The sequence below is a fragment of the Ostrea edulis genome, chromosome 2, assembly GCF_947568905.1.
Source record: "Ostrea edulis chromosome 2, xbOstEdul1.1, whole genome shotgun sequence".
Lineage (NCBI taxonomy): Eukaryota > Metazoa > Mollusca > Bivalvia > Ostreida > Ostreidae > Ostrea > Ostrea edulis.
In genome coordinates, this window is record NC_079165.1 from 48,856,719 (window position 1) to 48,880,304 (window position 23,586).

Here is a 23,586-nt window from a genome sequence, read left to right on the forward strand (position 1 = left end):
CACAACCAAAGATGTGAATGAAATACAAATTAATTTAAAGAAACAACACACATAGACCTAGTGATGACGTCGCAGATTAGTCAACTTGATGATGTAGGGCAATAACTGGTAGAAGTAGACAGATTACGGTATGTATCGTCTGCTTTACGAGTTCGATAACATGACGGAGCAAGCAGCGACTTTTGATCTGGTAGATATTAATGAAATTTAACTGCGTTATATGGGGCTCAGTCAACGAGGGCAATTTAGTTGAAGAGGTGTTGAGCTTTTTACTTGATTTTGAAATGGAGCTGAGTCGCATTCCACCGTTCCTACGACACACCCAGTGTTCAACGTCTCGAATGCAATGCAGCATACATCCAGTCACCACTCGTTCTCTTCCTTAATATCTATTTCAGCTTTTAACCATTGCACCTTTAATTTGGCGTATAATCCATTTAATTATTCGCAGTAACTCTACCTCACCCGAACGCATAGCCAGTTTTGTAGTTGTTTTCATTGTTACGTATAGGTATTCCTACGCGCCATTTCAAAAACGTTAATTCAAGCTTTTTAATGAGAGAAACTATTTGTTTTTCTATTTTAAAAATATAATTAAATGATAAGAAATAAAACTTATAATTCTTTGTTTGATGCATGTATCAAACGAAAAATGTCCGTCCAAGTTTTCGTTTGATACATGCATCAAATAAAGAATCAAGTTTCATTTCTTAAATGGAAATTAACTTTAAACGGGACAATGATGTAATATTAACGTTTTACCGATTTTCAGGGAAGGTAAATTTTCCATGGACATAACTCCCTACAAAACACCCACGTGACTTGGACATACTTGTATTGAGTGCCCCTTTACTACGATTTTGAAATTTTAGATTTTGAAATTTTAAAATGCCCTGCCTGTCTTTAAGTAATGATGATAATAAAAATGATATTTACCGCTGAACTGAATCCTAGCGTGGCCATCATGAAGAAAAACAAGATGGACCATAATGGTGCTACTGGCATTTGAGCAAGACCCTCTGGATACACGACGAAAACAAGACCAGGACCTAGAATGGTAAACGAATAACGGAATAAGACCGAATACAAGAATTTTTCAGAGGATGCAAACGGAATGGGTTTTCTTTTAAACGAAGACTTAACTGTCATACATGATGCGATTTCCTTTCGTTCAAATTGTTTTCACAAACATGGAAAAATTATTACAAGTATTGTTATAAAAATTTCTCCATCGCTGAAACTCAAATTGCTTACTGGTAATATTGCAATGGTAAGGGTCTTATCTTGGAAAATATCTCACCTGCTTTAGCCACATCCGCGACTGATACGTTTTTGGCATCTGCCATAAATCCCAAAACGGAGAAAATGACGAAGCCTGCGTACAGACTGGTTAGGCAGTTGATTATTGGAACCAGAAATGTATCCCTGAAATAAAGAAGATTAACGGGAGTGGAACTATTTAATGAAATTCATTAATACAACTGATACGTCTTGTCTCTATATGAGAGAAAAATTCTCGAGATGTTAAACAACACACAATCAATCAATCAATCAGTCAATCTTGTTCATTTCTCTACAAATTGTAGACAAACTGTACAATGACATCTCAGCATAACATGGCAGGGGATTAGATTGATCCATCAAACCCTCCCTGAAAGGCGGTTTTTCTTTCGAAAAATTCATTGCTTCGTATTTATGGTAACGTATAAGGCATACCTGAGAACATTATTATTGAACTTGTTGAAGCTAGACATTGCTATAAGGCCTCCCTGACAGGCACTGAGTGAGTAGAAAATTTGGACCGCCGCATCTGACCATACCTACATAAGCAATTGTAAAGTTGATGACATTGTATACATGAGGTTTGCATTATTTGAAGTATCGATTGATAGTTTTTGAAGGAAATAACCTTTAAGGTGTTTACTTTCATATCATTTACTTTATTAGTTTTAAGAATTCCTCCTTTTTGGAAGTAGAAGTTTTTTAAAACAAAGAAGCATTGTAAATATACATGTATTCTATATGTAAATGCGATTTCATGGAACAGTATTCTTACACTAGCGTCAGTAAGTTTGTCCAGATCGGGAGTGATATAGTATTCAATTCCTTGTTTGTAGCCATCCAGTGTCAGTCCACGGATGAGGAGGGCAGTCAGAAGAACGTACGGAAATATAGCTGTAAAGTACACCACCTGGTAAAGGAAATATATAGCTATAAAGTACACTACCTAGTAAAGGAAATATTGGTGTTGGTCAGGAAAATGCTGATCTGTATGTTGATTAGCTTAATAAAGCACAAAGTGTATTGATATATCTAGTTTACAAATAAAAGATCTAGTACATAAACAATAGATCTAGTAAACAAATAATAGATCTGACACACCTACAATAGATTTAGTACACAAGCAATATATCTAGTAATGAAACAAAGACGAATTTCACTCTGTTATTTTGTCTTCTTGATAATGTTTCTACTATAATAATGTTTCAGTTATAATGTCATTTTTAATTGTATTTCTAACTTTCGATGGTTTTGTTAATCATCACATGTTGGTGTATGATTTCTGGATTGGTTAGCAGAAATTACACGCATTTAGATCGTAGTATGGACTTCTTTTGGAAAACTAAAATAAAGTAAAATTGCATTGCAGCTTGCAAAGGTATGATTTGCACATCACATTATCCCTAGTGTTGTACGTCTAGTGAGTACCTTTCCTAGTGTTTTAATTCCTTTGGACAGCACGATGAATATAATGGCCCAGGCCATGAGGTTGCATAGAGTGACGTCCCACTTTACTCCCCCCGAACTCTCAAATCCGTCCGTGATTTCCAGTACATGAAGTCTGGGAAAGGGAGAACATAAATATGCTAATGTGAATCAGTATTATGATGTTGTATCAGATACAGGTGTGGGAAATGAGATGACATGAATTCTTTAGTTTCTGATATACCTGAAGTATTCTTCACTGACAGCAACGCCAGTTGTGTTCACTGGATAATCAAAAGTCACTGGAATGATAGTCAACGGTGTCTTATTTCATACAATGTTATTATCTTGATTATCTGATCAATGTTATTCTTTTAGTATCATCTGAACAATGTCAATGACTTAGGTACAACGTGATTGTTTAGTAACTGGATAATGTTATTGTTTAGTATCTGGATAATGTTATTGTTTAGTATCTGGATAATGTTATTGTTTACTATCATCTGGATTATTTTATTGTTTAGTATCTGGATAATGTTATTGTTTAGTAACTGGATAATATTATTGTTTAGTATCTGGATAATGTTATTGTTTAGTATCTGGATAATGTTATTGTTTAGTATCTGGATAATGTTATTGTTTACTATCATCTGGATTATTTTATTGCTTAGTATCTGGATAATGTTATTGTTTAGTATCTGGATAATGTTATTGTTTAGTATCTGGATAATGTTATTGTTTATTAACTGGATAATGTTATTATTTAGTATCTGGATGTTATTGTTTAATATCTGGATAATGTTATTATCTAGTATCTGAATAATGTTATTGTTTAGTATCTGGATAATGTTATTGTTTATTTTTTTATAATGTTATTGTTTATTTTTTTTTATAATGTTATTGTTTAGTATTTGGATGATGTTATTGTGGTTTTTTTTGGATGTTATTGTTTAGTATCTGAATAATGTTATTGTTTATTTTTTTGGATGATGTTATTGTTTAGTATCTGGATAATGATATTGATTTAGTATTACATTTGTATCAGAACTGTAATAATGTTTAATACATTGTGTGATCTAGATAGTTATATTATTCTCTTATCATCTGGCAATGTTATCATATTTTAAATTTCATGTGGACAATGTTATTGTTTAATGTAGTATCAATTGTAAAATGTTATTGCTTCAGTATCGTATGGAAAATGTTTTGTTTTGGCATAATCTGGACAGAGATATTGATTGTGTATCATCTGGACAGAGATATTGATTGTGTATCATCTGGACAGAGATATTGATTGTGTATCATCTGGACAGAGATATTGGTTGTGTATCATCTGGACAGAGATATTGGTTGTGTATAATCTGGACAGAGATATTGGTTGTGTATCATCTGGACAGAGATGTTGGTTGTGTATCATCTGGACAGAGATATTGATTGTGTATCATCTGGACAGAGATATTGATTGTGTATCATCTGGACAGAGATATTGATTGGACAGAGATATTGGTTGTGTATAATCTGGACAGAGATATTGATTGTGTATCATCTGGACAGAGATATTGGTTGTGTATCATCTGGACAGAGATATTGATTGTGTATCATCTGGACAGAGATATTGGTTGTGTATCATCTGGACAGAGATATTGATTGTGTATAATCTGGACAGAGATATTGGTTGTGTATCATCTGGACAGAGATATTGATTGTGTATCATCTGGACAGAGATATTGGTTGTGTATCATCTGGACAGAGATATTGGTTGTGATCGTCTGGACAGAGATATTGATTGTGTATAATCTGGACAGAGATATTGATTGTGTATCATCTATAGAATGGGATTGTTTTACTGTCATCTGGTCATCTATTGTTTTAGAGTAATCTGTAAGATTTATTGTTTTCGTATATGGACAAGGTTATTGTTTCTGTATCATCAGATTTTATCATTCTAGTATCATCTGGTCAATGTCGTTGCTTGATGCTGTATCATCTCCATGGCGCTTTTGTTTTAGCACCATCTGTACATTGTTAATATTTTAGTATTATCTGTAAAATCATATTTTAGCATCATGTGTAAAATTTACTGTTTTTGTATCACCTGTTTCAATGGGTTTTTTTCTGTATCAAGTGAACAATTTTATTGCTGTATACAGTATCATATCCACAATACTACTGTTTAAGCATTATCTGCACAATGGTAATGTTTTGGTATTGCCAGTAATTTGTTATTTTTAATATCGTTTGTAAAATATACATTCATGCAATAAATTGTTTATTATACCGAAACAAAACAAGACTACAAAAGTGCATGTGAAATTGGAGTCCGCTCATCTATACATTGTATGTAGCTGAGATCGTCCTAACGGTAACACCGCGCCGTCAACGTATTATGGTAGAGGATACAAACAACGAAATACAGTGATATGATAACCAGTTTTTGTATTTCCATTCTCCTTAAATGTTAATTTACTTGCTTGTTTTTGTATCAACCAAAACCATGCGATTCAACTGTGTATTAGAGACCCGCATATTTTTTGCCTTACAAACTATGAAAGTAGAATGACTTATTGTGACGTCACAATACACTTCGTCTACCTTGACGTTAAATTTTTGGAAATTGTACGAGGCTGCCTAAGGGGTAAATATTTATAGGTTATAGACTTTGTATGGGAAAATATGACGACCGAGTTTTTTGGCGCTTGCGAGCTCCGTCCGCGACAAAAAACGAGGTCGTCATATTTCCCCATACAAAGTCTATAACCTTTTTATTATATACTTTCAATTTCATTTAGAAACTAGCAATAACTTTATTTTAAACAATTTCTTTATTGGTTTAACTGAGTGAAAGATGAAAAACACGAAAAATTTGAAAATTAACGGCGTAATAATTTGATTGTGACGTAATGTTTGCGGGCCGGAATGTTTCCGGGCATATATCGTGTGATATATGCCCGCAAACTTTTAAAGAAGAAAGAAGAGATGAATTGAAAGTATATAATAAGATAGGAAGATATGATATTTGAGAGGGAGATATGAAGTTTTATCAACCCTGGCACGTGACCGTCTAGACCAATCAGATTACGCGTTGCATAGAATTCTCATACTGAGGTATGATAATATTGTTTTATCGTCATCTAAACAATGCTTTTGCTTTAGTATCATCTGTACAATTTCAATGGAGTAGCATCATAAGGATAATTTTCATTTGTATAATATCAAAGTTTAGTATCAATGTTTTAGCATTATCTGTACAACATGGATGTTTTAGTATTACCTGGACAATATCAATGTTTTAGTATTACCTGGACAATATCAATGTTTTAGTATTACCTGGACAATATCAATGTTTTAGTATTACCTGGACAATATCAATGTTTTAGTAATATTTGGACAATATCAATGTTTTAGTATTACCTGGACAATATCAATGTTTTAGTAATATCTGGACAAATATCAATGTTTTAGTATTATCTGGACAATATCAATGTTTTAGTAATATCTGGACAATATCAATGTTTTAGTAATATCTGGACAATATCAATGTTTTAGTAATATCTGGACAATATCAATGTTTTAGTATTATCTGTACAATATCAACGTGTTAGTACTATTTGTACAATATCAATGTTTAGTATTATTTGGACAATGTTATTTTTCACATCATTTGGTTGATATTTTTTGTTTTGTACCATATGCAAGATCTGTTTGTTTTACTGTCATATACAAGATATGTTTGTTTTACTATCATATGCAAGATCTGTTTGTTTTACTATCATATACTCCACGCTATTGGTTATCATCATCTGGACAATGTTATCGGCTTACCTAGCATCATCTGAACTATGTTATTGTTATAACATTCTGTCCATTTTATTTGTTTGGAATCACCTGCATGATATTAATGTTTTAGTATAATCTAGATCATCTTACTGTTTTATTCAGTATCTACTTATCAGTGTTATGGTTTTAACATCATCTGAAAAAATGTTCTCGTTTCGGTGTCATTTGTTAAATAGTTGTTTCAGCATGATATGGACAATCTTGTGCTAGCATTATCTGGACAATTTTATTCTTCTAGCGTCATATCGATAATACAATTTATAAAGAATCATCGTTTTAGCATCACATGGACAATGTTTCGTGTCCCCTTTTATAAAGAGGGGCATATTGTTTTGCATCAGTCGGACGGTCTGTAGTCCAAATCTTGTCCGCACAATATCTAAAGTACACTTTTCTTGAAAGTTGCAAAACTTGGTACAGTGGTTGCCCTAAGAAAGTAGATGACTCGTATTAATTTTCAGGTCACAATGTCAAATATCAATGGTCAATCTGACTATAAAAAGATTTTCAGCTCAATATTTTGTCCGCTCAGCTTTGTTTGAAAGACATTAAACTGGTACACTGATTCTACCTAAGGAGTAGATGACCCCTATCTTCACAATGTCAAAAGTCAAGGGTCAAACTAGAGATTAAGATATTTTCAGCTCAATATTTTGAGAACTATTTGCTTGACAGACATAAAACTTGGTTCACTGGCTCCCTCTAAGAGGTAGATATCCCCTGTTGATTTTGAGGTCAAGGTTCAAAAGAACATAATAAGATATGGTGTGCTGAATATCTTGAGAACCCTTTTCTTGGCAGACATAAAACTTGGTACATTGGTTCTTTCTAAGTAGTAGATGACCTGTAGATTTTGAGGTCACAAGCTCAAGGGTCTAACTACTCTGGACATAAAATATTTTCCGCTCAATATCTGGAAAACCCTTTGGTTGACAGACATCAATCTTAGTAATCTTGTACATCCTATGGAGTAGATAACCTCTATTGATTTTGAGGTCAAAAGGTCAATGGTCAAACTACTATGGATATAAGATAAAGTCATGACTCAAATGACTGTTTATTTGGAAATGTCTGTTTAGTATCTTGAGAATTCAACTTATACTTCTGTTTGCTCCTGACTAGTAGATAATCAATATTTTTCATTATCACTACAAACATTCTAAATATAAGGTGGATCCATTTCAATATTGCCACACCGGGAGTATATATGTTTCTAAAACATTTCTTGTTATTTCGTTTTATTTATCTAGCCAATGTTATTCTTTTAGCATAAACTGGACCATGTCATTGTTTTAGTATCATCTGGGCAATGTCATTGTTTAGTACCATTTGAACAATATCATTGTTTTAGGATCATTTGTACTATGTTATTGTTTAAGCAGCATATGGATAAATTTGATGTTTAATCATTATGTCGCAAATTTTATAGTCTTAGTATATTTGTAAGATAATCTGGTCAATGTTATTGGTTAGTATCATCTGGAAAATGACATCGTCATAGTATTATCTCAACATTAATATTTTAGACATTTTATTCTAGCATCCTCTTTATATCGTTATTTTTTCTGTAAATCTTATTTTTAGAATCATCAGGACAATAACATTCTTTGATTTACTACCACATGAACAATATCATTGTTTAACATTCCGGACAGATTTTAGCATCATCTAGACGCTGTTATTGTTTTAGTATCCTCTGTACAATGTTTTCGTTTGGTATCATCTGCACTATATTATTGTGGTTTTATTTTAGTATTATCTGAGCAATATTGATATTACATGAAAAACATTATTTAGCATGATCTGTTAAATGCTATTTAGCATGATCTGTTAAATGTTAGTGTTCAGTAGTAAAATGTTATTCAGCATGTTCTGTTAAATGTTATTTACATGATCTGTTAAATGTTATTTAGAATGTTCTGTTAAATGTTATTTAGCATCATCTGTTAAATGTTAGTGTTCAGTAGTAAAATGTTATTTAACACGATCTGTTAAATGTTATTTGGCATGATCTCTTAAATGTTATTTAGCATGTTCTGTTCAATGTTATTTAGCATGATTTGTTGAATGGTAGTGTTCAGTAGTAAAATGTTATTTAACATGTTTTGTTAAATATTATTTAGCATGATCTGTTAAATGTTATTTAGCATGTTCTGTTAAATGTTATTGTTCAGTAGTTAAATGTTATTTAGAATGTTCTGTTAAATGTTAATGTTCAGTAGTAAAATGTTATTCAGCATGTTCTGTTAAATGTTAATGTTCAATAGTAAAATGTTATTTAGCATGGTCTGTTAAATGTTATTTAGAATGTTCTGTTAAATGTTATTTAGCATCATCTGTTAAATGTTAGTGTTCAGTAGTAAAATGTTATTTAACACGATCTGTTAAATGTTATTTGGCATGATCTCTTAAATGTTATTTAGCATGTTCTGTTCAATGTTATTTAGCATGATTTGTTGAATGGTAGTGTTCAGTAGTAAAATGTTATTTAACATGTTTTGCTAAATATTATTTAGCATGATCTGTTAAATTTATTTAGCATGGTCTGTTAAATGTTATTTAGCATGTTCTGTTAAATGTTATTGTTCAGTAGTTAAATGTTATTTAGAATGTTCTGTTAAATGTTAATGTTCAGTAGTAAAATGTTATTCAGCATGTTCTGTTAAATGTTAATGTTCAGTAGTAAAATGTTATTCAGCATGTTCTGTTAAATGTTAATGTTCAGTAGTAAAATGTTATTCAGCATGTTCTGTTAAATGTTATTGTTCAGTAGTAAAATGTTATTTAGCATGTTCTGTTAAATGTTATTGTTCAGTAGTAAAATGTTATTCAGCATGTTCTGTTAAATGTTAATGTTCAATAGTAAAATGTTATTTAACATGTTCTTTTAAATGTTAATGTTCAGTAGTATAATGTTATTTAGCATGTTCTGTTAAATGTTAATGTTCAGTAGTAAAATGTTATTTAGCATGTTCTGTTAAATGTTATTTAGAATGTTCTGTTAAATGTTATTTACATGTTCTGTTAAATGTTATTTACATGATCTGTTAAATGTTAATGTTCAGTAGTAAAATGTTATTTACATGTTCTGTTAAATGTTATTTACATGTTCTGTTCAATGTTATTTACATGATCTGTTAAATGTTATTTACATGTTCTGTTAAATGTTATTTAGAATGTTCTGTTAAATGTTATTTACATGTTCTGTTAAATGTTATTTACATGTTCTGTTAAATGTTATTTAGAATGTTCTGTTAAATGTTATTTACATGTTCTGTTAAATGTTAGTGTTCAGTAGTAAAATGTTATTTACATGTTCTGTTAAATGTTATTTACATGTTCTGTTAAATGTTAGTGTTCAGTAGTAAAATGTTATTTACATGTTCTGTTAAATGTTATTTACATGTTCTGTTAAATGTTATTTACATGATCTGTTAAATGTTAATGTTCAGTAGTAAAATGTTATTTAGAATGATCTGTTAAATGTTAATGTTCAGTAGTTAAATGTTATTTAGAATGTTATGTTAAATGTTAATGTTCAGTAGTTAAATGTTATTTAGAATGTTCTGTTAAATGTTAATGTTCAGTAGTTAAATGTTATTTAGAATGTTCTGTTAAATGTTAATGTTCAGTAGTTAAATGTTATTTAGAATGTTCTGCTAAATGTTAATGTTCAGTAGCATCTGCAATATGTTACTGGTTTTGTATGATCTGGACAATGTTATCGGGTTTTTTTAATCATTTGGAGAATTTTATATTTTAGTATTTTATGTTACTCTTTTAGCGGTTTTTTTATAGACGTTCTTACAACATTCATTTCTTGTGCCAAGCCAAGGATCTGACTGCGAAAAGTTTCGGGTCCCATCTTGACACAAACACGTATTCCAGTTGTTGTCACAGTCTTGCCATGGCAAGTATGACGTCATCGATGCAAAAAAGTAGTATAAGCACCAAGATATAATGACGACGTAATACAGAGCTATTCCCCAAGAGACGATAATCATGGAAAATCCCAACCCTGGAAAAAGCAAATAAAATCGGTGAGAAATGCTTATTTTATCTCATCTGCAATTGAATATATATTTTTTATGCAATTGAGTGTCTTTTGTAATTGTATATATTTCAATTCTCTTTGCAGTGACTTTTAATTGATCAGGAAAATAAGATAAGAATTGTCTATGAAGATTGCCTTTCATCAGTAGATTTATCTTCCATATTTTGACAGGTCCGAGGCTGGCGAACTGTCCAAAAGCAATTTCCAGGTAAAACAAAGGTATGCCAATGAAGAGTAGACAGGTGAAGTACGGGATGATAAACGCCCCTGAAATGATTCAATACACATGTAGGATAGAGCACCAAAAAGATATCTCATTGAAATGCTGTGCTACTTCTTACCTTTGTCTTAATGTTAACTTGTGACACTTGTTGGTACATTCACAGAGTGATTCAAGAATTAATATATTCCGTGTCATGTTGGAAATTCAATATTCATGTTTTTGATACATATTATACGATAGAGAATATATTAGCCGGTGAGGTAAATGTGCTGTATTTGATCATTTGTTAAGATCCTAACTCATTGCTGTTGGTAAGATTCATGTTCCTGCATATCAGAACAATCATGAAACATATTGTACGTCATTTTGATTAAAGTCTGCATTACCTCCTCCGTTTTTAAACGCTAGGTAGGGAAATCTCCAGACATTACCCAACCCCACAGCAAAGCCTACACATGTCAGGATAAATTCAACAGGGCTAGACCACTCAGCTCTCTACAAAACGAAATAATAATACGTCAGAATGGATTAGTCACCTGGCTCTCAACAACAGAAATAAGACATAATAGATTTGACCATTCTCCTCTCTTCAAAAAATAGACCAGCTTAGGTTAGATTATTTAGATTTCTACATCAGAAATAAGTTAGACTGGATTAGCACACTCGCTCTCTATAACAAAAATACATGTAAGTCAAACTAGGCTAGATTACTCGTATCTCAACAACAAAAATGAATCAGACTGGTTAGACCATTCGCTTCTCTGCAGGAGAAATAAGACAGACCAAATTAGACAACTCTTCGATCTGAAATAGAAAACTAGACTTGGCAAAACCACTTGGCTCTCTACAACAGAACGAGTTAGACCATTTGCCTCTCTAAAAGCAAAGTACATGTATATCACGCTAGATTAGACCACTCAGCCCTCGACCACAGCAATACGGCATATTAAGTTAGACCACTCAGCTCTCTACCACAGTAATACGTCACACTAAGTTATACCACTCGGCTCTCTACGACAGTAATACGTCACACTAAGTTAGACCACTCAACTCTCTACAACAATAATACGTCACACTAAGTTAGACCACTCGGCTCTCTACGACAGTAATACGTCATACTAAGTTAGACCACTCAGCTCTCTACCACAGTAATACGTCACACTAAGTTAGAACACTCAGCTCACCTACAAAAGGAATAAGTAAGACTGATTAGACCATTCACTTTCTGATAGAAATAAGTCGGACAGGAATATGACAGACTGTATTAATAAGTCAAAGTTCATTTGTCTTGGTTATGACATGCATTACTTCACAATATCGACCATTGGTGTGAAGCAATGTGCCTTTGAGTTTGTTGACTCCTGGAAGCGATAATTACGCGTAGGCAGGCCAAAGCGATCCGGACCCATTCGAATACTCAACTTAAACATTTTTCTTTAGTAAACAACTATTCTGCAGCAAAATCGGTAGAAAGCCATGCTTTTATCATTGAAATTCCTTAGCAATTATACATGTATATTGTACTTTGTCAAATACATACTTCTAGAACTGGGCTTTTCTACATACCGGTGTGACTGTGTAATGAGATGTACCTGTTGTTTTACTTCTTTACACATCTCCCATACAGATTAATTAAAATGTCCCCCTCCTCTTCCTTTGTTTGTACCTAAATGTCCTATTTAATCACATTCTGTACTTTATATTACAATGGTTCCAATCTCAGGCTGATCCTTAATCCATGTACATGTTACATACATATGTAACAGAAAAACAGTTCTTTGATTTAACGAGCTATCAATTATAAGTTTGTTGTTTTTTCTGTACCACCTATTGATAATGATTTTGTTCTTTTTTCTGTACCACCTATTAATGATAAATTTGACTTATGTGTAAGTATGTAGGCAAGAAAGGTATTTTTTGTGTAGGTCGCAAAGCTAAAGCTAAAGGTTGCACGAAGGTTAGTTAACTTTAACTGACAGTTAACTTTCCATTAACTTGAACACATATATTGTGTTAACTTAAAGTTAACTGTCAGTTAAACTTAACTAACTTTTGTGCAACTGGACCATAATGTATTTTTGTTGTTGTTGGGGATTTTTTCTTGTTGGGTTTTTGGGGGGTTTTTTTGGGGGGGGGGGTGTTGTTTTTTGGTGTTTTTTGTTTGTTTGTTTTTATAGAAAGAATACAACTTGAGGTGGAAGAATACGTCGTGTATACATGTATATATCACACGTGTCCAATTACTGCACTGGGTGGGACTTTGTCTAACTACTTGGGTTATGAAGTGGGTCTGTTTGAATTATACTTATACTTGAGGTAACTTCAGGTAATACATGTACTCCAAATGCCGGCATTTTAACCCAGTTCTTTCTTTTATAAGGTAACTGTGTGCGGAATGTAGACTAATTTGTCTTATCTCTAACTCATAAAGATAGTTACTAGGAGTCCAGCTTAAGAGTGAAAGTTTTCAATGATGAACGTTCACCTGCACAGCACCGATTGTAATTCACTATTCGCCGGTTTAACAAAATTGCGGATATCAAAATTTCCACAGCTTATGTCCGAGACCATGGCAATATCAGATTCAAACTATATGTAATCAACATGGCTAAAATGGGTTTTAAAAGATTGTAATTCACATAAAACAGTTTGCTATGGTAATGTTACTTGATATAACTAATCAAGATTTTCAGTACTAAAATCCCTGAGCCACTCTTTTCGATTTTACTTCTGCAGGTAACACGCGATCGCCAGTCGACAAGTAAATGATAACATAAAATTGATTGATCTCGAACATTGCCTTCAAAACGTTCAATGAGGGTGTTTATTACTATCTAAGACTGTCTGATAAGAAAAAAAAATTTACCCACCAGAGAAAAGGTATAATTGGGTTATTCTGCTCTTAAAACTTGATTTCTATTATTTGGCGTCCAGAGAGAAAAATATTGTGTAGAAATGAAGAACATGAAATTAGATATGTGGTCGAGGGTATTCGACTCAAAACAACTCAAAACCAAATTTTTAAAAAAAACCCACAAAAAACCCTAAACGTTTTGTGGATGTATCGGAACAAATCCATTCATTTGATTTTGCAGTTTCTAAGTTGACGAGCCCCTTGATTAAAACTTTAAAAAAAAGAATTTTTTTTTACAAACAAGAGGTCCACAGGCCTTATATGGGTATTAGTTAAAAGTATCACTAGCTCCAAGGGCTATGATATCTAGAAAAATTCTGTTCTGCATATCTAAACTACAGTATAAATCAAAATGTGTTTTTAAAACTGAAATGCCCCCCGAAAGTGTCAATACTGATGAAAGTCTTTACATAATATATGTATCATTAACACGATGTGACTAATTTGGACCCGTCCTAGAGTCTAAACCCTTGGGTTTTGAAATTCACAATTCTAGTGCATCCTTTGCTGCTTTTCCTAAATATGCATTTAGTTCTCATACCGTATCAGCAAAAGTAAAGAAGTCTTTGATATGATAAAGACAATAGTCAATGTACATGCAATTATGTTTGCCCCACCCTGTAACCAAAACCCCTACCCCTGGGATCATGAAGTAGTAAAGGACTCCTGATCCTTCTAAAATTCTATTAGAGTTTGATATCAACAGCATGAAAGAAGACAATATCTAAATGTTTAACACATATACACTATTCAGCATGTATATCAAATCAGAACCTCTACCACGGGGATCATGAAATTTACAATTTTGGTAGAAGCCTTCATGCTCTACACCTTTTTCTTACAGCTGTGCAGTTGTAAAGAAGAAGAGTTTTGAATATTGGTCAATGTTTGGCAGTTTTTACCCTGCCTTAAAAGTTAAGTCACCCTTGTCCCAAAGATGATTCATGTGTAGCGGTCAGCCGGTTTTGATCGCCGGTGGCCAGTTAGCTCAGTTGGTAGAGCACCTGATTAGAGATTCAGGGTGCCCGGGTTCGAATCCCGGTCTGGACCGTTGGATTTTCTTTCTTCATGTTACATTTGGTGCCGTGACCAGCCCCTGGAACTAACAGGTGAAAACGCCTCCCAGGGGATAAAGATCCTGGGTCGATGTCTTCAGGTGTGAAGACATTTAAGGAGGGAGGAATGTAGTGGTCAGCCGGGTTCGATTGCCGGTGGTCAGATAGTTCAGTTGGCAGAGCACCTGACTAGAGATTCAGGGGGCCTGGGTTCGAATCCCGGTCTGGTCTGTTGTATTTTTTCCCTTCCTGTTACATTTGGTGCCGTAGACCAGCCCTGAAACTGACATGTGAAAATGCCTGCAGGGGATAAAGATCCTGGGTTGATGTCTCCAGGTGTGAAGACATTTAAGGAAGGAGGAGTGTAGTGGTCAGCCGGATTCGATCGCCAGTTACATATGTAGCTCAGTTGGTAGAGCACCTGACTAGAGATTCAAAGGGACCGGGTTCGAATCTCGGTCTAATCCGTTGCATTTTCTCCCTTCTTGTTACACATGCCAAATTTGAAAAAAAAATAAATGGATTGGTACTTATCACGAAGTCAAAAATATTTAGAGTCATTCTTTGTAAAAACCAAAGAATCTGAAGATGTCTTTCAAATACAAGACACCGATTTATGAGTAGACTTATGTATCTGATTGTGAATAACAACTTAGTTTATTATTTTTGAGTGCTCGTTACCATGGCAACCAGACCCGACCTTAAAATTGTTAACACATTAATCACCGACTAGTTTGTCCCAACCTGATACTAAAACCCTTTCCCCTGGAATCATCCGGAGCACTGCATTTACAACATTTGCATTCGTTCCAAGTCGCTGCTACTTGCATTATCCATACAAAACTGAACTACACGTTTAAGGGTGTAAATATTATCGATATATTGGATTAAAAAGAAAATACAGTAAATTTGTGAAGATTTAGAGCTGTTTGATCAAACAATCAAAACAAAATCTAATCCTTTACAAACCCTTTCCAAATTTGAATTGATATACAAATTTTCAACTGGATAGGTTTAGTAATAAATGTATAATATGCTTGGATCAATGAAATAAGTATTGAACCAGTACATAAGACATTTATAGTATCCTTCACAGTTGTACTCAGAAACCGAGGCGCAAACTTCCTTAATCTAAGATTTATCACTTTTAAATATCTCTTGGTAAATCATTTTGCATTATCAAGTTCTTCAAAAGTATACCGTTTCGTTTATGATATATGATACGTATATATTGGTAAACTTTTCTCGAGTACCGTGAGATGCCGAGCGAAGTGAGGGGCGAGAGAAAAGTTTGACAACATACTTTGTACCTATGTTTCACATGAGGACTTAGGTACTCTTCGTGGGTTGGTTTTTTTTTGGTATTTGGTTGGGTTTTTTTTGGTTGTTTTTTTTTTTTTGGTTTTTGTTTTTGTTGTTGTTGGGGGTTTTTTTTTTGGGGGGGGGGGGTTGTGGTTTTTTGTTTGTTTTCGTTTTGTTTTGTTTTTTATCCTTTAATCAAGATTATCAGTATCTATCTTGATGGATGAAATATTTTGTGTTTATAACCGATGAGCTGTATAGCTTAAGGAAATAAAGAATCTGAATCTGAGTAATATTCAAAGCTAATTCTAATATTTTTTTCCTACCCATTCAAAATATCTTCATCCGTGTTTTAAGAGTGTCTGCTTTGTCTTTTTAAATGGTTTTAAGATACGAATTTACTAGTTTTAATTTGGACATTTTCGGGCATTATAAAAAAGACTTTCATGAGTTATCACTGTGTATGTAGGTATCATTTCTGAAAATGATCTTGCAAACAGAGAATATGTGGATAATCTGGGCGACCATCAACAGATCTATTGAGACCTGCTGATAGAGTGATATAAAACTGTCCCCGTGTCTTTTAAATATGTGATATTGCTAGATCTGACGCTTTGTGACTGAAGCCGAAAAAACAAGATGAATACTCATTTTATGCTATTTTGATAATTCTAATGAAGTGTTAGTAATCAGGCATAACGGATACGTCAGAGAGAGAGAGAGAGAGAGAGAGAGAGAGAGAGAGAGAGAGAGAGAGAACAGAAGCTTAAAGTTTCATCGATTCCAATGGACATCAAACTTTTCCTTTTTACCATTTTTATACGAAATAAATTTTTGAGTTTCATAAAAAAAAAAATTCATTTGTGATATTGCAGCACGCACACTCAAGGACTTCTCAGTGCATCTTGCTGTATACACATATTATCTAAGCCATAAGACAATAGTGTTTTGTATCATACTATTATTTTCAGTAAAACGAAAAATAAAAGATTTTTTTGTAATAGCTATCTGTAAATCAGTCTTATCTTCCAGAAAATGCTCAAATTCTGCTAGGAAAATTAATTTCGTATAAAAATGGTAAAAAGGACAAGTTTGATGCCCAATGGAATCGATGGAACTTTAAGCTTTCTTAATACACACACACACACACACACACACACACTCTCTCTCTCTCTCTCTCTCTCTCTCTCTCTCTCTCTCTCTCTCTCTCTCTCTCTCAAATACCACATATCTTCAGCTTATGCTTTGTTTCTTTTTTTTCTCTGGATATAATATTAATGTATATATATGATGTACCAGTATGTGCACAAAAATAAAAAATAATAAAATGACAACTGCTCACGGCAGGACAATCACTGTTGGTATACTTTAATTACATATGTGAAAAAAGACTTACGGAGAACATGAGATGTGTGATCACGCGTAGCTTTAAGTTAGCATTACCTGTGTAAATACATAAAAATGTCAAAATATTTTTCACTTGACATTTCGAGGCAATGATACCATTAAGAAATAAATAACGTTTCTCTAACGCTTATCATGCCACCAAAGCAGCTACAGTTCCTAACGTCACCTTCACCGGGGGGAAGGTTATTTATGTTCCCCTAACAAAGATTGGGCAATGCAGTTCCTAACGTCACCTTCACCGGGGGAAAAGTTATTTATGTTCCCCTAACAAAGATTGGGCAATGCAGTTCCTAACGTCACCTTCACCGGGGGAAAAGTTATTTATGTTCCCCTAACAAAGATTGGGCAATGCAGTTCCTAACGTCACCTTCACCGGGGGAAAAGTTATTTATGTTCCCCTAACAAAGATTGGGCACTACAGTTCCTAACGTCACCTTCACCGGGTGGTGGGGGGGGGGGGGTATTTATGTTCCCTAAACAAAGATTGGGCACATGACGGTTTTCTTCTCCTTATCATTTTTTTCATTTCTCCGGTACTTTTTCTTGACTGGGAGTGTTCTCAAAAACTACACAAGTGCCTTTTTAGGATTATAGTAGATGATTTGTAGATGTTCAGAACGAATGTCATTTTGTCTAAACATGCATGCACGTGACTGGGATCTTTTGTACTCTAACTTCGGAATCAGTCAAACTTCTGTTTTCAATTAAATTGTTAAAGATATTATATCGTATGCAAATAGTGAGACCCTTAATGAGTGTTTCATTCTGATGCAGAAAAAAAATGAAACGATATTCAGGGCATCACTATAAAGATAAAAATGCCAACGCGCACGCGCATCGTCTTTTGAAGGTTCAATTTTATTTTTTTTAAAGTATATCATTCAAATCTGAAGTTAATGTTTTGGATGTATCTTGGTATTCCTTACAACTTGCTATGGTCAAAATTAATGGGCAGCACGTGCACAAGTGGGACGATGATTTTAAAATCAACACAACTTTCTTGCATATGATGCTAACATTATGAAATTCAATGGTAATTATATGATACAAATGCCTATTGAATGACATTAACAACAGTGCTGAGTCATATTTATCTACACATGTATGCACGTGCATTCCTTTTCTTTCATTTTTTGGATACTGAAATGGCCATAACTTTTATTTATCTATCTATCTTTTTTAAGATGAGCAGGTTTTTGCCCTATGTCTTACTATGCACAGACTTCCAGATTCAGGACGAGTTATCGTTCTTTTAAAATTATGCCATATTCAAATTGCTTCTGTTTCTACGCTTTGCATCAAAATAACCTCATGATAGTTTTCCAAGTATTTTTATTCTCTAAAAATAAAAAATACTACAAATGATAAAAGGAAATAAATTTCGGCTAAAATCCTCTAAATTTGTTTTAAACTTTGTAAAAAACAGTCTGCAAACTATTATTTGATATTTGTGGGAAGTATGAATTTGTAGATATATTTTAAAGTACTTGCAGTAGATATAAATTTCATAGAAGGAAGCAAATACGGTAATAACAAACAAAGTAAATATGTTTATATGATCTCAAAGATGCAACTGCTACCATGGAGGTGTAGATAAACAGTTTTAAATATGTAAATAGAGATGACTATGAATTTCAAACAACTTGGAAAGTATGCAGTTTTACAATGATTAAATGACATTGTACAAGGTGAAAACGTATATCAATATCTCTCCACATTAGAGTAAGTTTTTCATAAAAATCTTTAATTTTGTTTACTGCAATATTTGCAGCATACACACTCTTAGAATATCACACGTTCATGACGTCACTATGAAATACAACGCTATCTACAATGCAAGACCGTTTCCAATGTATCTAGGGCTAATATATATATATATATATATACATATATATATATATTTAATCATCAACGCTAGGGGAAAAAATTCGTGTGCCAAAATCGTTTACATTAGATAACAGGATTAACTTCTACGGAAAATTGTAGTACGTCAAGCATTTTCAATCATAAAATTTCTATTCTGGAAAATGTTTGTCATGAACGATTTGAATTGTAGAAGATAACGGATGAATTATGGGGCAACTAAAGGTGGTTTTCCATTTCAGCTGTTACCTGTTCCATATACTATCTGTCAAAATGTCACAGAACTTAGATTTATAAATTCTGAAATAAAGCTTTTAAAAGTATAAGATGGCATTTACATGATGGGCAAGTGTTTCTGAAATAAAGCTCTTAGTATAAGATGACATTTACATGCTACAGTAGACAAATACATGAGAAGAGAGAAAATGCAACGTACCTGGACCCAGTTGCACGAAGGTTAGTTAACTTTAACTGACAGTTAACTTTCCATTAACTTGAACATATATATATTGTGTTAACTTAAAGTTAACTGTCAGTTAAACTTAACTAACTTTTGTGAAACTGGACCCAGACCAGGATTCGAACCTGGAATTATCCCTCAATTTCTGTGGCCGGACAGGGTAAAGCGGAAAGGAGGGGAGATGAGTGGAGGAAGAGGAGGGGAAAATGAGAAGGGAGGGAAGATGAGAGAGGAAAAAGAGAAGACGGGGAATAAAAAAGGGAGAGGATGGAGAAATGGACCCCTTTCCACCCCCTTCTGTTGTCGGGTGTTCTACCAATTAAGCTATATCTGGTACAAATAACTGGCGATCAAACCGGTCTGCCTCTGCCATCTAGTCCTTCCCTGCTATGCACTTACACTGGTGAGTTTCAGGTGCAGGTCACGAGACCAATTGTAATGGAAAGGAAGAAACTGCAATGGAACGAACCTAGAATTGAGCACGGGGCCCCTAAATATCTAGTCGGGGTTCTCTAAAAAACTTCATTTACACGTGAGAGGTTGCAACCATTGAGAAATTACTGAACTATATAAAATTGATCAGCTCTCTTGACGACTTTCAAGGATCGCCCAGTCATTGCCGTGATCTCTTATGGATCTCCACAGTCTCCATGGTCTTCTGAAAGTTTTGACTCTGCTCAAGACAAGAAATAAGAAAGAGAAAATGGCTGTGGATAGGGCAAATATGTAAAAGCAGGGTTGCATTGAGATGGACACCACCCGGTAAGAGGAAGACCAAAAGAGACCTGGGGGAGACCGGTGGAGAAAGAAATGAGAGAGAACAACTGGACATGGGGTCAGGTCCAGAGATGGACACAAGGCAGGCCAGCATGGAAGTCTCTGGTGACGGCCTTATATGCTGACCAGCACGAAGAAGATTAAGTAAGTAAGACATGTACAATCTCCCAAACGATAGCAACGGTAGGCAGACTCTCAAACAACGCCCAAGGATCGCCCAAAAAACGCAGAAAGATCGCCCAGCAATCATTTATATTTCCAAACGATCTCCCAGATGCACGCTTTTTGAACGCCATAATAATCTCTCTTGGTCACACCAGGCCTCCCAACAACCTCCATAGATCTTTGAGTGATCTCACTTAATAGCAATTGCATAAGGATCTTTCCGTGTGCAGACATTGAGCGCCTGAATCGCTCGGCGATTTTGACAGATTGCACATCGTCCTCGACGGATTGCCATGAAATGTGACAATATCCTCAATTTTTAAGCGCACAACAATCTCCCTTAAAATGTGACTTTTCTAGTATTTTAGAGATCGGGAAAATTTCGAATGCTCGAAAGGCCTCTTAAAGATTTACATGTGTGTAAAGTGGTCTTTACCTGGGGTAAGTCAATCGAATCGTCCACATATACTTGTACAAGATTGACCGAGTATCCACATGATATATACATCGTAGGTAACATAGAGCTATTTATGAAAAATAACTTGTGTATATGATTGTGGCTTTTTATTTAATTTATTGATATCATGATTTTATCATAATTTTTTTTTCAAGCATTGTTTTAGTAAAAAAAATAAACAACAACAACAAAAATAACCACCGCACCTAACTCCCACTTCATTTCTTTACACACAGAAACAATAAAATGTACGACTGTTTTGCAACAAAATCTTTCTCTTTCGTATGTGGATATTTTTCCGCCAATTAATATTCAAACAATGACTAATTTCACACGCTATATTGAAAGTAAACACTTCATTCAGATTTTGTATTATCTGACCCTGTTGACTCGTCAGATAAAACTGTTCAAAATATTTTATCAATGGAAATCTTTTTTCAAATAATTCCCATACCTTTGCCGATATTCTCACATCTTCTTACATGTAAATAGAATTCAAATTTTTGCTTGAAAATATTAAACTCTTCATATTTTCTGATGAAAAGATATGAACAGCTACAAAAATAAAAGATGTAGTTAAGACCTTACCTTCTCACCCATTGTAAATTCACAAACACCAAAGAAGGGGAGATAATAACCGTGTCTGCACTCCTCCAGAAGTTATTGATATTTAAACAGCTTTCGTATAATAGTATTGATATCAATGCAGTAACTCCGGAATGTAGAGCGTCCAAACACACCGGGCAGCTGTCGTGCCTTTTCAGAGATAGCGCTGCCTTCTCGGTGTTCGGGTGGGAGGGAACGTTATCTTTAAATGTCACCAATGCATATTTATCTGTATAACGGATGGTTAAGAATATTAAGCTGTTTTGAAGTAGTGGTGGATTCAATGGTTTTGAGCAGTTTCAAGAGAAGTTTCTATGATATCTAATATTGTTTCAGATTTTCAAGATATGTAAGATATCATAATGGTAGATGTAGAGGTAGATGTTGGTGCGGGTTTTGAGGTTTTATTGCATGGCTAATATGAATGGTCAAGGTCTATTTTGATGTTTTAATGTATGTTGAAGAGGATTGTTGTTTTTCGTGCTCTGTTTAGCAGTTGATATTATAAATATATTAGATTTGATAATTTTGTTTCTCATTAGATATTACAGCGAAAAAGCTTCATTTTATTCTGTATTGTATAGTCGAGAGACCTAAATGCAAGATACATGTATGACGTCATCGACTTATGCGATCAGTGTTTGTAAACACAGAAGTTTAAAAATGGAAATGTCAAGGAAAATCGTAAGTAAATCATAAGTAATTGGCATATACACTTGAATTATCCAATTTTACCAAGATTAGATATACACAGTTAAAATACCTCATAAAATTACTTTTAAAAGTGATCAGTCAAAACCCAAATACCAAGTGAAAGACGATTAGTTGAACTTCAAAGTAACGTGGCTGTCACATGATCATTCTATTTTGTAAACGTACAGGTGACACCCTAAAATAAGTCACCTTTATATGCTTTTGCGTGTTTTTACGAAAAATATTTATCATAGACGTAAAGCAGAGAGACCGCCAACTCTGTGGCGGGAAAATATGTTCCTAGTTTAGCAGCGCCCTCACCGGGATGTATAGAACTTCCTGTAATATAGGCCAACATCTGTACAGCGATTGTTGACGTGTCGATCTAACAAACTTTCAAAAACAATTAAAGATAGCGTGTATAACATTTTTGATTAACTGAGGAACTACCAGACTGGAGAAAATACCAGTGATGATGGATTGTTCATGGATTGTAAGAAAAGGTCTGTTGATAGATCTATTTCATACATATGTCTGTGGCAGATTAAGCCTGATTAATCCCATCCATGCAGAAGTAGCTGTTTATGAGTATTATAGATCGTTGAAAACTATAATGTTACGTGTTGTAAAATTTCATTAAATATTTTGAATATGTTTTGAATGTCTGATTTTTTAAACCATGTAAGTAGACTCAAACTTTAACTAAAAAGATCGAATAATTAGGATAGGATTATGCAAGGCAAGAAATGTGAAACGAAAGGTTTCGGCGTACTTTCATTGAAATGCTTAATATGGTTAAATAAAGTAGGCATGATTTATAATTTGAATGGAAGTGTTAAACAGTCTGATTACACCCCCCCCCCCCACTTCCTCCTTATACTTGTCGGGAGTGGTGTATCAATGTTTTAACGAATTTTACATAACTTAAATTTAAAAAAAATGAATAATCAAAAATTTTTCATAATGAAATATTTGCTGCTCTGTGTGAGTAATAAAACAGGAGGAAGCCAGGGGGAGGGTGTATATCGCAGTTAACAACTAAGCTAGCTTTTTAAAAAAGTTTCTCC

General features: G+C 33.8%; 1 protein-coding gene across 2 annotated transcripts in view; it reads right to left on the reverse strand.

Moving 5' to 3' along the window:
- LOC125679487 (sodium- and chloride-dependent glycine transporter 2-like) overlaps nt 1-21,999 on the reverse strand; it is a 39,913-nt gene extending 17,914 nt beyond the window's left edge. For both annotated transcript variants that reach the window (XR_008799995.1, XM_048918750.2), the window contains exons 1-10: nt 21,809-21,999; nt 11,207-11,315; nt 10,733-10,864; nt 10,352-10,561; nt 2,951-3,008; nt 2,710-2,842; nt 2,057-2,191; nt 1,717-1,820; nt 1,301-1,425; nt 937-1,049 (exon numbers count right to left, since the gene is read on the reverse strand). Coding sequence is in view for 1 of the 2 variants with exons in the window: in XM_048918750.2 (XP_048774707.1) it covers nt 937-1,049; nt 1,301-1,425; nt 1,717-1,820; nt 2,057-2,191; nt 2,710-2,842; nt 2,951-3,008; nt 10,352-10,561; nt 10,733-10,864; nt 11,207-11,315; nt 21,809-21,820 (1,131 nt within the window). In the remaining variant the exon portion in view is untranslated. The remainder of the gene's footprint in view (nt 1-936; nt 1,050-1,300; nt 1,426-1,716; nt 1,821-2,056; nt 2,192-2,709; nt 2,843-2,950; nt 3,009-10,351; nt 10,562-10,732; nt 10,865-11,206; nt 11,316-21,808) is intronic.
- Nucleotides 22,000-23,586: the final 1,587 nt, after the last annotated feature.